The 14,025-nt window shown below is 34.0% G+C and overlaps 1 protein-coding gene across 2 annotated transcripts; it reads left to right on the forward strand.

Moving 5' to 3' along the window:
- The first annotated feature begins 457 nt into the window (after nt 1-457).
- On the forward strand, nt 458-9,702 carry LOC127240309 (DNA (cytosine-5)-methyltransferase DRM2-like). Of its 2 annotated transcripts, none has more exons than XM_051258908.1 (11): nt 458-641; nt 788-867; nt 5,079-5,119; nt 5,259-5,399; nt 6,539-6,638; nt 6,731-6,777; nt 7,327-7,455; nt 7,692-7,854; nt 8,018-8,109; nt 8,197-8,901; nt 9,012-9,702. In XM_051258908.1, the coding sequence occupies exons 3-11, from the start codon at nt 5,117-5,119 to the stop codon at nt 9,453-9,455; spliced, it is 1,824 nt and encodes a 607-aa protein (XP_051114865.1). In that variant the 5' UTR covers nt 458-641; nt 788-867; nt 5,079-5,116; the 3' UTR covers nt 9,456-9,702. The 2 variants fall into 2 exon arrangements, with proteins under 2 accessions (XP_051114865.1, XP_051114867.1); XM_051258910.1 differs by having other exon boundaries at nt 7,707-7,854.
- The last annotated feature ends 4,323 nt before the right edge of the window (nt 9,703-14,025 follow it).

Genomic DNA, 14,025 nt, shown 5'->3' on the forward strand with positions numbered 1-14,025 from the left:
TTACATATATTATTTGTATTATATTTTAATAAAATATTGATATACCTAAATATATATGTCAAAAGTAAAACTATTGAAACAAAACTTTATCCGTCATTCAAATCTATACTCACTTTTTTTTAGATTGTCATCTAAAAATATTCTCATTTTCTTTTTAAGTAAAAAATCATTCAAACTTGTGTACTATTTTTTACTATAAAAAAAAAATTAACAATTATTATTTATTTTTATTTAAATTTATACCCGATCGAATCAGCACATATTTGCATATATGAATATTAAAAATAGAAACACACACTCATTCTTCTTTGGCTAAAAAGTAATTATAATTAATTTTTATGATAAGTATTTATTTTTTCGTTTTCGGGGTTGGCGCGTTGGGTTGATTAAAATATTGACAATTAATTCTATTTTCAATTAATATAAAAGTATATAAAAACTAAAAAAGAATGACAAAGGCAAACTGGTAAAGGAGTCATTCCACATTTCCGCTCCCCTCTGTACTGCGGAAGGAAGACTGCCTTCCCCTTCCCAATAATCTCCCCTTCTCTCCTTCCCCAAAAGCTCTTGCCAGAATTTATTCGATTTTGTCGCCTCTGTATTTGTTTATGTTGATGTTTCTCCATTCCGAACTCGCTCAGGTATGTGAATTCTCTCTGAGGTGCTTATTTATTCATTTTGAGCCGCGATTTTTGGCTGTTCTGACTTTTCGGAACGAATCTGATGCTGTTGTTATTATTATTATTTATTTACAATTTTATCTCTTGTGATTTGCTTTTAATTCCAGGAACTCGTGTTTATTTCTGGCTTTGTTGCGGGTTAGGTTGAGAACGGATTGGCGGTGGAAGCGGCGCCTTGATTAATTTTGTAAGAATCATCTTATTGCTTGTCGAGCTTAGTTTTTTATTCGCATTTGTTTTTGTGCAGGGAAAGTGTTCTAATTTTTTAATTATTACTATTATTTTTTTTTTTATTTTATTTTATTTTATTTTTTTTTTCTGATTTAACTTGCGAGTCTTTACAATTAATTACTGAAATGCATTGCCGAGAGGAAAAAAATGATGGAATTTGATTCTTTCTTGTGTAGGATGTAACTCATTGTGGAACTACTTAGGTTTTTTCTTTGATTTAATGATTTTTTTTTCCTGGTTTGTGGACTTCAATTCTGCACGAGATGCTTTGGGGGTGTGCTTGGATCTAAGATTAGGAGTTAAGTTTGGGATTTAGAATATTAAAGTTTTGAATTGGAGGTGTTCTATGTGAGATAAATAGATGTTATATTTGAGGTTTTGAATGAAAAATTAGAATTTGATATTTTAACATTTAAGCATTATATTATACTTCATCCGTTTCATAACTATGTATTCATATGTTAGTATTATATTGGGGATATAGTAGGAATAAAATAGAAATGACTAAAATAATCTTATTAGTATTGAGTGATATAAAAGTAATGATATTTGTGTAATATATTGTAAATTGTAAGTGTATTTGTAATGTTAGATAGATAGTACAATTACTATAAAAATAATAAAAAATATATATATAAAATTACATTAATTTTCTCATAATATAAACAACAAAAATAAATATTTTAATAATTGAAAAGAGTGAAACTGGGAACTGGCCACAAAACCACGGCCGAACACAGCCTTGGGTTCGAGGCAGCTATTTGAAGCTTTTTGGTTATTGTTTGTTTGTGTTTTAAGTAATGGTTGAATGTGATGTATTTCAAGAAAAAATTGTATATTTTGTGAAGGAGAGTAAAGATTGCATAATTTGATAAACTCTAACTCAGTGTATTTTATGCAGTTGATTGCTTAAAATATGTAGTTGATTGCTTAAAATTTGGGGAAGGGCTCCAACCTACCCCCAAATTCCCTCGTAATTTTGGGATTTTGGGGTTATTTACAGTGTTACTCAATTTTTGGAATAATACTGTACTTCAATTCTATTTTTTGGAGTGGAGTTTTTCATGGTATTTTGTGATGTTGTGTATTTTTGTTATTTTTGGGATGTATGTGTAATTTTATTTTTTAAAAATACATATAAATTATATTTATGGATTATAATGTAAAAATAAATTAAAGTTTGAGTGTAATTTATAAATATAAAAAATTATATCAAATAATATAAAGAATGATACATAGAGAATATAATTTTTAAAGTAAATTAAAATTTATGGTTGGTTGAAATAAAATTAGTGTAGATAAAATGCATTTTACTGTAACTAAAATGTTGGAGATGATCTAAATAAACTGTAACCAAACTCAAGACCACCAAAGCAAGCATAGTCCAAGATTTTATTTTATATATATATATATATATATTTACCTGAGAGATTTTGCTTTTGGGTGTTGGTTTTGAATAGTAAATTTTAAATTAAAATAGTTGTTTGAAGTAATATAAATATGTATTGATGTGATACTTTTAATGTAAAATTTAATTTTAATGTAATATAATGATTAAAAAATAAGTATTTGCTTTAATATTTTTTTTGAAGAAAAAAAAATTGGAATAGTAAAATTTAAAATCAAATCACATAAGTAAACACGGCCGTAATGTTTTGAAAATATAATTTTTTACATTGAAAAAAAATATAAGAAATTGTATGATAAAGAATAATGTTTTGAAAATAGAATTTTTTGTATTGTAATTACAATACAAAAAATTCTATTTTCAAAACATTACATCCAAAGCCACTATCCACAAATTAAAACTAAAAAAAAAAAAAAAAAAAAAAAAAATCAGATTTAAGGTAAATGATCTTGGAGTTTGTTTGCGTAGTATTTTGGGTTGAGATTTTTTTTATATATAAAATATAAAAAATTCATGTCGGTGATATAAATAATATTTTATTTTGACTTGAGACGTTTAATCCCCACACCACCAGACCATCCATTAAAAGACCTTTGCTAGCTGTTTTGCTCACACCTGAATGTGTGTGTAAGTAGGTGTAGTGTTGAGTTTTGTGTTTTTTAGCCGTTTATGGAGGGTTTGTTTGGTTTGGTTTCAAATTGATTTGAAATGAATTTGAATTTTTGTTTAGATAATATTTTATAATAAAAAATAATATATTTTTATTGAAAAATATACGAGATTAGTAAAGAGGTTCGTGTTTGAATAATTAAACAAACCCCAATATTTGGGTTTGAATATTACCTTGTGTTCATTTTGATGTTTGGATTTAGATCTGGGTGAATAATATTATCTTATTGTATTAAAGCTATATATATAATTAAAGGCCATTAGAATTAGGCTAATATATAGAAATATTAATACAATCCATAGGCCTACTATTATTTAATCATACTTATTAAATTATCTAAATTATTCTTATCTTTGCACATTTAGACATATTTTATATAAATATAATAATAATATTTTTGTTTAATATATTTTGATTTCATTTAAAATATAATTTATTTATTTATTTAAATTTTTAATCAATAATATAAAGTGATAAGAATGCTATAAAATAGTACTTTTTCTGTCCTATATATATGTATTCATTTATTTTTTGCACGGAGTTTTAGAAATATTATTATTATATTGGGATAAAGTAGAAATAAAGGTAAAAAAATTAAATTAATCCTATTAGTATTGTAGGATATAAACGTAATGATATTTGTATAATATATTGTAAATTGGAAGGGTATTTGTAATGTTAGGCAGGTAGAACTTAAAAAAAAAAAAAAAAAAGGATAAAGGTAATAAAAAATATATCAAATTATATATATACATATTATATTGTGAAAATATTACAATTACATTTTAATATTGTTGTATGAGTATTATATTAGAAGAAAGTATAAAATAAATTATATTACAATAATTTATAATAAGATTATTAAGAGTATTTTAAGTAAGAAAAAATAATTATACCGTTTAATTTTTTTTATAAATATTTTTAATGAAAATATTTTTGAATTTTTTTTAATTGGTATTTTTAATATAATAATTAATAGTATTTAAAAATAATACACAAATATAAATATTATATTAATTAATCTATTGATTATATAATTTATTTAAATAATTTGATTATTATAATCTATTATTTCAAGGTAAATATAATATATAAACTAAACATAATATATTGTATTATATTAATACATGTGAATTATTATAATATATATATATATATTGTATTAATATATTTATTTATTATATTTTTAAAAACTTGAAAGTCACCCTTACATTTTTCCACAAATAAAACCCTAAATTTTCATTTTTGCGTCTGCCCCGGAGTCTTCCTCCTCCTCCCCAGCTTCGTCGTCCACTCTCGCCGTTGTCTTCCTTTCCCTTTCCCTCCCCTCTCCATCTTCGTCGTCCTATTTGTGGTGAAGAGGTCGTCTGCTGCGGATTTCGCCTCCACCGTCCTTGTTATCTACCCACATCATTTTCCTCGACCTCATCTTACTGCGATCACCACAGCGACGCCAGTGATGGTGGTGGGGGGCTCGATGAACGGCTCTGTCCGGAGATTTACAGGCCACCATGGCCTACGGGGTTGAATTGTGGTAGAAGACCAATGCAAAGCCTGGATCGTCACCTTCTGGTTAAATTTCCGCCGCTACGATAGCTTTCATCCTCTGCTCTGTCTCCGAAGGTCTTGAGGTGGGAGAGGCATTGGGGGAGGTCATTGGTGGTCTCGGTCAATACTTGTTGCGTAGAACAAGCAAGACCGACAAAGGTGAGTACTTTGTCAGGCCTTCTCTGATACACCATATAGGGAGAGGGAGGTTTGCCGGTAATTAGCCTTGGTTTCCCAGTTAACAACGAGCGCACAGTGATGAAACACGTTGTTGGTGTTGTGGAATAAAGTGTGGTGGATAAATTAGGTCTCTTTATTATTAACAATTTACCATTATTTGTGTAGATTTTTTTAGAACACAAATGAGTTGTCTGTATGGTTTCGTTAGCAGTATAGAATACCTTTGCTTGTTAATTGGTGTATAAGATCCAGGTTTAAACCCAATACAACTTTTAAACTCAAGATGGCATTTGCATTACCAAAGGCCAGGTTTGTCTTGATTAAATTAATTGGTTTCTTACATCCATGTTTACTGAAACAGGTTTTTGGTCTCCTTGTTTGGTCGGAACTCAAGGACCTATGGTAGGCATTTTACTAAACCCTTTTTCTGTTCTATCAAATTATTGACATCTGCGTTTGATGCTTGCTGAAATATTTATAGTGTTTTCTATTAGTTTTATCCTATTTATTTACCAGGGTGCACTTGCTTGATGTTCACAAGCAGGATGCAAATGCCTCTGGGGAGAACTATTTGGATGTTGATTGGAACACGGATGATGAACTGGAAATTTTTGGAGAAGCAGGGACATCTGCTCATCCAGTTGCAACTTATAGTACTGAAGCTGTTGTTGACACTGGGGAGGTAACATGATAGGTTTATCTAGTTTGACTTGCTTTTAGTTACAATAATGTTTGGTTGATGCCTCTCGTGACTCTAAATACTATTCGCTAATTGTTCACTTTATTTCACTAAAACTTGTGAATTTAGCTCCTTTAGCATTTTTATCCCTGTGTCTGCTTTTCAATATCCTGACTGAGTTTTGTATCTATTGACTTTATGCAAGTTTATAAGATCCTAAACTTCTTATTCTATAATAAAAAATGAGAAAATGACTTGAGTGTGTTTGTTTGTGTTTTTGTTTCCATTTTGGTACCATGCAATCTGTAGTGAAATAATTTTTCTGCTAAAAATTAACATCTAAAACTTATTTTTCATTACAACAGTTTTAAATCCAAAACATCTTAAAACACAGAACCATGTATAGCACAAAACTGGGGTCAATATGTCAGTTATTGTCTTGTTTAATTGCTCTGAAGTACATAAATTTGAACCATGAATAGTTATGGTGGAGCTTCTGTTTCTTTATAATAGATGTTTGTTTGTATTTACTGAAGTGTTTTCATTATTCATCTACATATATATATATATATATATTTCAAAAACAATTCACATCAAATACTTATGTTATTTAAAATATTATATTCAAAATTTATATTTTATTCAAAACATCATATCGAACGACTATTTCATTTCTAATTTTTTACTATTGCATAATCAATTAAACACCAAAACACAGCTTTCTTTTTTTTTTTTTTGACATGCAAGGGGAGTTGGATGGAGGAAATAAGGCTGTTGAAAGTTAAAGGGAAAATATTCTATTGTTTTTTTAGTACAATTAATATTTAAAGTTCAATTTGTTAGTATACATGTATGCTTATCTCTAATGATGTAATTGGAATATGGAGTGATTCAATTATGAGTATGTGTATATGTGTGTTTGTGTAAAAGAAAAAAAAAAGAATAATGAAGTGTTTTATGCTTGGGAATTGTTATAAACTACAACTAAATCATAGCTACTGATTCTGATTACCACCTTTACTTGTTGATATTCCTCCATTTTGAGATTGATTGTTTGCACCAAATTATGGTTCAAGCAAAAGGGAAAAAAAAAATAAAATTCACACACCTCCCTTGATTGCCAACCCATTTTACATGTGAAGGCAAGCACATCAGCTGGTGACTCCCGATTCAAGTTGATAAGCCATTTTATTGGAATGGGGTTTGCTGAAGCACTGGTCTCAAAGGCTATTGAGGAAAATGGTAACATAGGTTTTGTGCATTTGAAGTTTGATTTTTTTGAGACGAAACTGGCTTTTCTTTGATTTTATATTTTTTTCCTTATTATCGTGCAGGAGGAGGAGATACTGAATCAATACTAAACACCCTTCTTACATACTCAGTGAGTGATATCTTCTTACCCACGCAACTAATGTGAATTTTCCACAATGGTCAAAAAGTGTTCCTTTCCAACACTTGCGCATCAGTGAATGAACATCCTTTAAAACTTGTTCTTTAATGTCTACAATAGATACTTCAACCATAAAAATGATGGCTTCATGAGGGTTATATGCATACATCGTCTAAAGAATTTCTTTTCTCTGTTGTGTAATAAATTAATTTAGTATTAACGAAGTGGAAACATAGATTCATTTCATGGTTTTCATTTTTAAACACTTTAAATGATAAATTTTCTGTGGGCTCATGTTTTTTCAGTTTTAGGACATGAGCATTATTTTTTCAGTACATACTTTGAAGTACTTTTGGCAGTAAGAGATTATGATGAAATCCACAATATCGAGTAAAGGAATAAAACATGGAGATTAGAGTCAGGAGATGCTTATTTTTTATTAACCCCAAAAAGCAGTACTGTAGATATTTTAGTTCATTGTATTTCTTTCAAAACATCCTTGTGAAACTCAGCACCTGTAATTTACATCTTGTTTTGCAGACTCTTGAAGATTCTCCTAAGGAGGAGAAACAATTGAGCACAAATTCTGATCTAAGCTCTTCCGATTACAATGAAAACCTTGTGAATGAGCTCTCAGACTTGGACAGCTGTTCTGATAATGATTTAGAAGTATGTAATTCTTATTCAATATATAAATTGCTGATGTGTTTAGGTGTAAGTATCATAATAATTTATGCAGTTTCTTTTGTTTTATTTCAACTATTTCTTGGCCGTATGATATTGTGTTATTTACCATTTCAAAGTTGACTGAAAGGATTTTCCCTTGCATTTCTTATTTTAGCCTGTGTAGGTTTTATTATTTACTCAAATGGAATATTAACTGTGGAAGTTTCACATTTGTGAAGAAATACCCTTTGCAGGACAATCCTCATTCCATATCTGAGAAGCATAAAATGTTGTTATCACTGGAAAGCTCGGGATCTCTGTCTGAGAAAGATAGAAAATTGCTGGACTTAGCAAATATGGGATTTGCAGTGGAAGAGGCATCTATAGCCATGGAAAGATGCGGTGAGTGAAAAGAAGCTGCAATTGAATGTAGATATTTAACACTAGGACTGATGCATGTATGGAGAGTGGCATCCAAATATTCTAAGGCTGGAATACAAATAATTGAGTGGAATTTCACACTTTTGGACATCATTAAACTCCATTTTTGCTGTCATTATTTCAGGTCCTAATGAATCAGTATCTGTTTTGACTGATTTTATTTGCGCTGCTCAATTGTCAAGAGAAGAAAACTGTCATTTAGAAGATGACCTCAAGGTTAACTTTCTCCCATTTATCTATTGCTGCATATGCCCTAGATATTGATTGGAATCACCCGATTCACTTTATGTTGTGTCTGCACAGGCTAGGTTTATATGTAATGGAAGCAGCAAAAACAAAAAGAGGAAATTGCATGAGATGCGCAGAAAGAATGAAATGGCTGAGGAGACGATTCGTCTCCCTAATCCGATGATAGGGTTCGGTATACCTTCTATGCAGCCAGAGAAAGTTGATCGTTTCATACCAGAATCTGAGAGAGGTCCGCCATATTTCTACTATGAAAACGTTGCTCTTGCTCCCAAGGGCGTGTGGGACACCATATCCCGTTTTCTCTACGAGATTGAGCCGGAGTTTGTTGATTCCAAGTATTTCTCCGCCTGTGCAAGGAAAAGAGGATACATCCACAATCTACCCATTGAAAATCGATTTCCTCTAATCCCCATCCCTCCTCTCACCATTCACCAAGCATTTCCATTGTCGAAAAGATGGTGGCCCACATGGGACACTCGTGAGAAATTGAACTGCATACAAACAGCTATTGCAAGTGCAAAGCTCACTGAGAGAATCCGCAGTGCTCTTGAGAGGTATGATGGCGATCCACCCGAATCAGTGCAGAAGTATGTCATGGAACAGTCTCGGAAATGGAACTTGGTCTGGGTAGGGCGTAATAAAGTTGCGCCTCTAGAGCCGGATGAAATGGAAATGTTATTAGGCTTCCCGAAAAACCACACTAGAGGAGGTGGTATAAGCAGGACCGACAGATACAAATCCCTTGGCAACTCCTTTCAGGTCAGCACTTTCTATTCAACCATTTTGAAGGGGATTATAACTTAGCAAAGATGTCCGATTATTTATTCAGATATGTATCGTAATTGTTACCTACTTGGATTTGAACATAGGTGGACACTGTGGCTTACCATCTGTCTGTCCTCAAGGACATGTACCCGAATGGCATAAACCTCTTATCCCTCTTCTCCGGAATTGGCGGAGGCGAGGTTGCACTCCATCGGCTCGGGATCAAACTGAAGAATGTAGTCTCGGTGGAGAAATCGAAAGTGAACCGAGACATTGTGAGGAGCTGGTGGGAACAGACGAACCAGACAGGTACTTTGATCGACTTTGATGATGTGCAGCAGGTGGACGACGAGAGATTGGAGCAGCTGATCGACACCATTGATGGCTTCGATCTGATCGTGGGAGGGAGCCCTTGCAACAACCTGGCGGGGAGCAATAGGGTGAGCCGCGACGGACTGGAGGGCAAAGAATCGTCGCTGTTCTTTGAGTATGTTAGGATATTGAATTCCGTCAAGAGCATAATGCGCTCGAGGCGACGCAGCCGCTGATGGATGATCTTAACGGCTAGCTAGCTAGCTAACAACTACTGTCCATTTTTTTTTTTTTTTTTTTGCTTTGGCACCTTTTTTTTTTTTTTTTTTTTGTCTTTTTAGAAGCATCGGCAAGGCAATTTGAACTGAAGTAGATGATGATCTGATTTGATTTGAAATTCTGACGTTGTTCATATTACTATATGATAATATTGACTCAACCCAAAGCTTGGCTCTCTTTGAATGCATGCCCATTTCATCCTTATGCCTTATAAAGTTATTATGGTATGTCTGGCTTTGACATATAGATTTGGCTTTTAAATTATAAGGAAATGTATTTTAAACTATCAATGTGTTCTTTTGAGAATTTTTATCTATGATTTTTACTATTATATCATTTGCTTTCCCTTGAGAAACAAGAACACACTGTAAGTTTAAGATAATTTTTAAAATAAGGTATTTTGTGACTTTTAAAAATTACGGGTGCGTTTCTACGGGGTTTTTGAGAAAAATTGGGTTTGGGTTTGATTTTTATTTTAATTTGAGTTTGATTTTTATTTGAATTTTGAGTTGAATTTGAGTTTATGTGTTTGTTTTGTATTTAAGTTTGAGTTGAGTTCGGAGAGTTTTGATGTGTATTGATTCGATGATTATGAATATAATAATATAAATGTGTATTAATTTGTATAATTTAATTATACATTTATATCATACCTACATATAAATATTTCAAAATTTTTATTTATTTGTATTATAAAACTTTTTATTTTTTATTTTAAAAAAATGACATATATATTTTATTAAATTATAATTATTATAATTGCTTTTATATTTATAATTAAAAAAAAAAAAAAAAAACAGTCCCCCAAAACCTCAAACATTGCACAGTAATCCGCAGCTGGAAAAACACACGCTATATATGTGGAAGGCAAAACTGCTTATATCCCTATGTGGTTTGGAAATTCGGCGTCGTTTCCCCCTATACTTTAAAAACAGCGTAGTACTCCCTTGTGTTTTCAAAAATTTTGCGCCTAACCCCCAAACAGCAAAAGTTAACAGAAGGTGGAATACACTCGTGGAGTAAGCGAGTAGACTTGCTGTTGTTTCTCTTATACTACCCAAATTCCCTAATTTACCCTTCCACTCCCATTAAGTACAACCATTTGCTATCAATCGATCTAACACAACTGAAGCAAACCCAGAACACTCCTAATCCCCTCCTCGACGCTGGTTAACCACTGATTTCCAATTTTTAGGTAGGTGTTTGCAAAATAGATGTGATGTTTTCGTTTCCACCTTCTTCCTTGGCTTCGTTTCTTCCTTGATTTTTTTTTTTCATGTGTTTTTCGACATCAGAATATGTTTTCGGTTATGGTGAATGTTGTTTCTGCCTTGATGAAATTTTTCGAATATGGCTATCTTCTTTGTAGTGGCCAAAATTGGTATCTTAAATGACTATTCTTTGAATCGAGTTAGAATATATATATTTTTTTTCTGATATATGCCATAATGTCTTCGATCCTGTTTGTAATTTTGAGATTTTTTAATTTGTAGTGAACTGTGTGCATTCATCTTGATACAGAAAATTTTATAGTTTTCTGTTGAATGATTTTTCCAATATGCAGATGTCTACATGTAGTAGTAATTCTCACGCGAAAAGAAAAAATGAGTTTTGAGTTGAGGTATAAATGTCCAAAGTGCAAATGCAGTGTACTTGTTGCAATACGTGTGGTTGGTCCATCGAAAGAGACTGAAGGTAGATTATTCTGCAACTGTCGGATGGGGGTTTGTGAATTTTTTTCGTTGGATGGAACCTCTCAACATAAGCCACCAGGATCATGAAATGCACGCGGATACTAAAGCCGACTCTTCCGTGTGTTTAATTGATGAGTTCAAGGAGATTAAGATGGTGAACGAGCAGATCGTTTCCGAGTTGAAGGTGTTGCAACGCTATTTGGAAAACATCATGACGGTTTTTTTTTTTTTTTTGTTTTTATTGTAATTGTGTTATTTAAATTATCACTTTAAACAGCCTATTGTTGCTTGTCGGGGGGTGTGGTTTTTAAATTACTTGTGTTGTTCTTGTGGTTGTTGTATTTTAGAAGGTGTAGTGCTCGTTGGTATTCCAATGTGTGTATTTGATGCGTGTTTCTATTGTATTAGTAACCATTCCCTTCCAATTATTGTCAAGTACTAGATTGGATTTTGGCCGTTTCTTGTCGTAGTAAGTGTACATTCGTCGAAGCTATGACCTTAATACACTTCCCTGCTATCAACAATAGTAGCCCACGGAAAAAGCAGTCTTTACAAACATATTTCCATCAATGTTTGATTAAAAACGCATCCTAAAACAATAGTAATACCTTACCATTTCCATGCCGTGCGCATCCTAAAACAATATTAATACCTTACTACTTCCATGTTGTGCGGAACCAACAAACAAAAGCAAATCAACCAAGTCGCTAACACAGAAACACCACAGTACATGCAGTTTTAATAACAAAAGTAACGCTGAACAATCCCAAGTTCATTACGCATTTACGAACCACCACTCCGACGGCTGTGTGGAGTTTTCGAGAATGGAACTGATTTCAAGAGCGATGCCAGGGACGCCTCATGGAAGATCTTGTTGGCTGGTTGCCTTTGTCTCCGGAAGCTGTTTCTCCTTGATTGCTAAAATGCAAACAAATATAATGAAAACTGGTACATTAAACTGAACTTTTGGAGTGTCACGAGATAAGTACCTGTTGTGGTTGTGTTTAAGTCCCTAAGGTTCTGCGATCATTTGTCGAATCTCTATTAGGCGTGGCATGTTCCTTTGATCAATTATTAGCAGTCAACAGAATCCATCAGAAAGTAAGATAAAGTTCATGATAATCTAATTGAATGAGTTAATATACTACCTGACGAGGGGCTGGATCAACCGGCGTGCCATGACTACCTGTCCCAACTGCACTTGACTTCTGCGTAGGCACCTACGGCATATAACATGAACTAACACCCCTTCTTCATGTTAGTATTCTCAAGCGAATCGGGACGCGTTAGCCCCTACTTTCGGAGGGAATGAGACATTTTTGCATCGTCTTTTGTTATGTCCTTGTTGTAAACACTTGGAGCATGTGGTCGTCAACCCTTTCCGAGAGGCTTTTTCCGGGTTATTCTCGTCGTTTCCATATCGCCTCCTAGCTTTCTTTGGCCTTCGAGTGCGAACCTTTATTTTTGGAGGATCAACCGAGCTAAGGTTGCTTTCTTCATATTCGTGCATGCCAGGCACAGGGTTAACATGGTGGTTGTACACCCGTTCAAAAGTCTCCCTCTGGAAGCAGATATCCACGAAATCATCAACATTAAGGCGATGGTGATCGATGGCAGCGATGGCGTGGCAACAAGGGTACCCACAAATTTGAAACATCCCACATGTGCAAGTTCTATGCCAAAGCTGAACCACATGGTTTCGTTAATAATGTAGTACCTCGAAGTTTTCTCCACCACCCCACGATGCAAAACAATTTCTGGACTCAACCCGCTGCTTATCGATCTTCTTCACAATGTTGGGACAGACAACGCCAGTAAATTTTTCAACCCCCACCCGTTTCGTCTGTATTCTAACAATCAAATTGCGCCTTATCCACTCCCACATATCAACAATTGGGAGGTCTCTCACATCCATTATGTACCGGTTGAAGGACTTGCACATGTTGTTTACTAGCACATCACTTTTGGTTCTCTGCGAGAAATAAGCGCGGCACAAATGGTGCGGGGGAACTTCGCTCAACCATGCGTATGCCTCTTTTCCAATATCGTTCACCGAATCATACTTTCGGATATCTCTCATAATCTTCTCGTGCTCCTTGACACTATACGTCGAAGCAGCCGACCAAAAATACATCTTTAGTGCAAGCCCCTTAAATCGAACTTTAAAATTATTATACTTGTGACGGACACAGAACCTGTGCTCTGCACGCGGTGCCTGAACAGATATCGCCTCACCCAGCCCTTTCTGTCTGTCTGTTTGATATAAAACTCCATTCACCATTCCTGCAATCGCCTAAATCGCGCAGCAAACGCTCCAAAAACCGCAGTTACTTTTGTACGTTCATTTTTTAAGAAAAAAATATCCCAGCCTTTGCACACCGACCAATCCCTCAATGCCTTATTGTACTTCTCGCGGCTTTCAATTTTTAACCCAACTTTTAAATCAACACAACCTAGATCCCGATCCTCGTTCCATTCATGGTACATGGGGGCCGAAACATGGTCTGTCCGAGGGGGCATCCTTAGACAGCCCTCGTTATCTCTGTCCGCATCGCTAAACCAGCCCTCTGTCACCCGTGATGGGGCCGTGAACCCACCTTCCCGCTCGTCTTCAAATCCCTCAGAATCACCCTCATGTTCGGGCCGATCATCATCCTCCCCATGCAATCGGTGAATCTCCTCTTCAAGTCCCCCAAACTCAGGCGCATCTCCGGGCTCGTCATCATCTTCTTCGCCGGATGTGATGCCATCCCAACATTTGCTATCGTCCCTTGTTGGTCCACTGAAATCTCCCTCCAACACATCATCCTCGTCCGATTGCTCTTCCACAGCT

The sequence above is a fragment of the Andrographis paniculata genome, unplaced genomic scaffold (assembly GCF_009805555.1).
Source record: "Andrographis paniculata isolate CXL003 unplaced genomic scaffold, ASM980555v1 Contig79END, whole genome shotgun sequence".
Lineage (NCBI taxonomy): Eukaryota > Viridiplantae > Streptophyta > Magnoliopsida > Lamiales > Acanthaceae > Andrographis > Andrographis paniculata.

Coding starts and splice junctions, on each gene's coding strand:
- LOC127240309 (XM_051258908.1), top strand. Junction 5,400..6,538: donor CTGTTGTTGACACTGGGGAG/GTAACATGATAG, acceptor TTACATGTGAAG/GCAAGCACATCAGCTGGTGA. Junction 7,456..7,691: donor GTTCTGATAATGATTTAGAA/GTATGTAATTCT, acceptor ACATTTGTGAAG/AAATACCCTTTGCAGGACAA.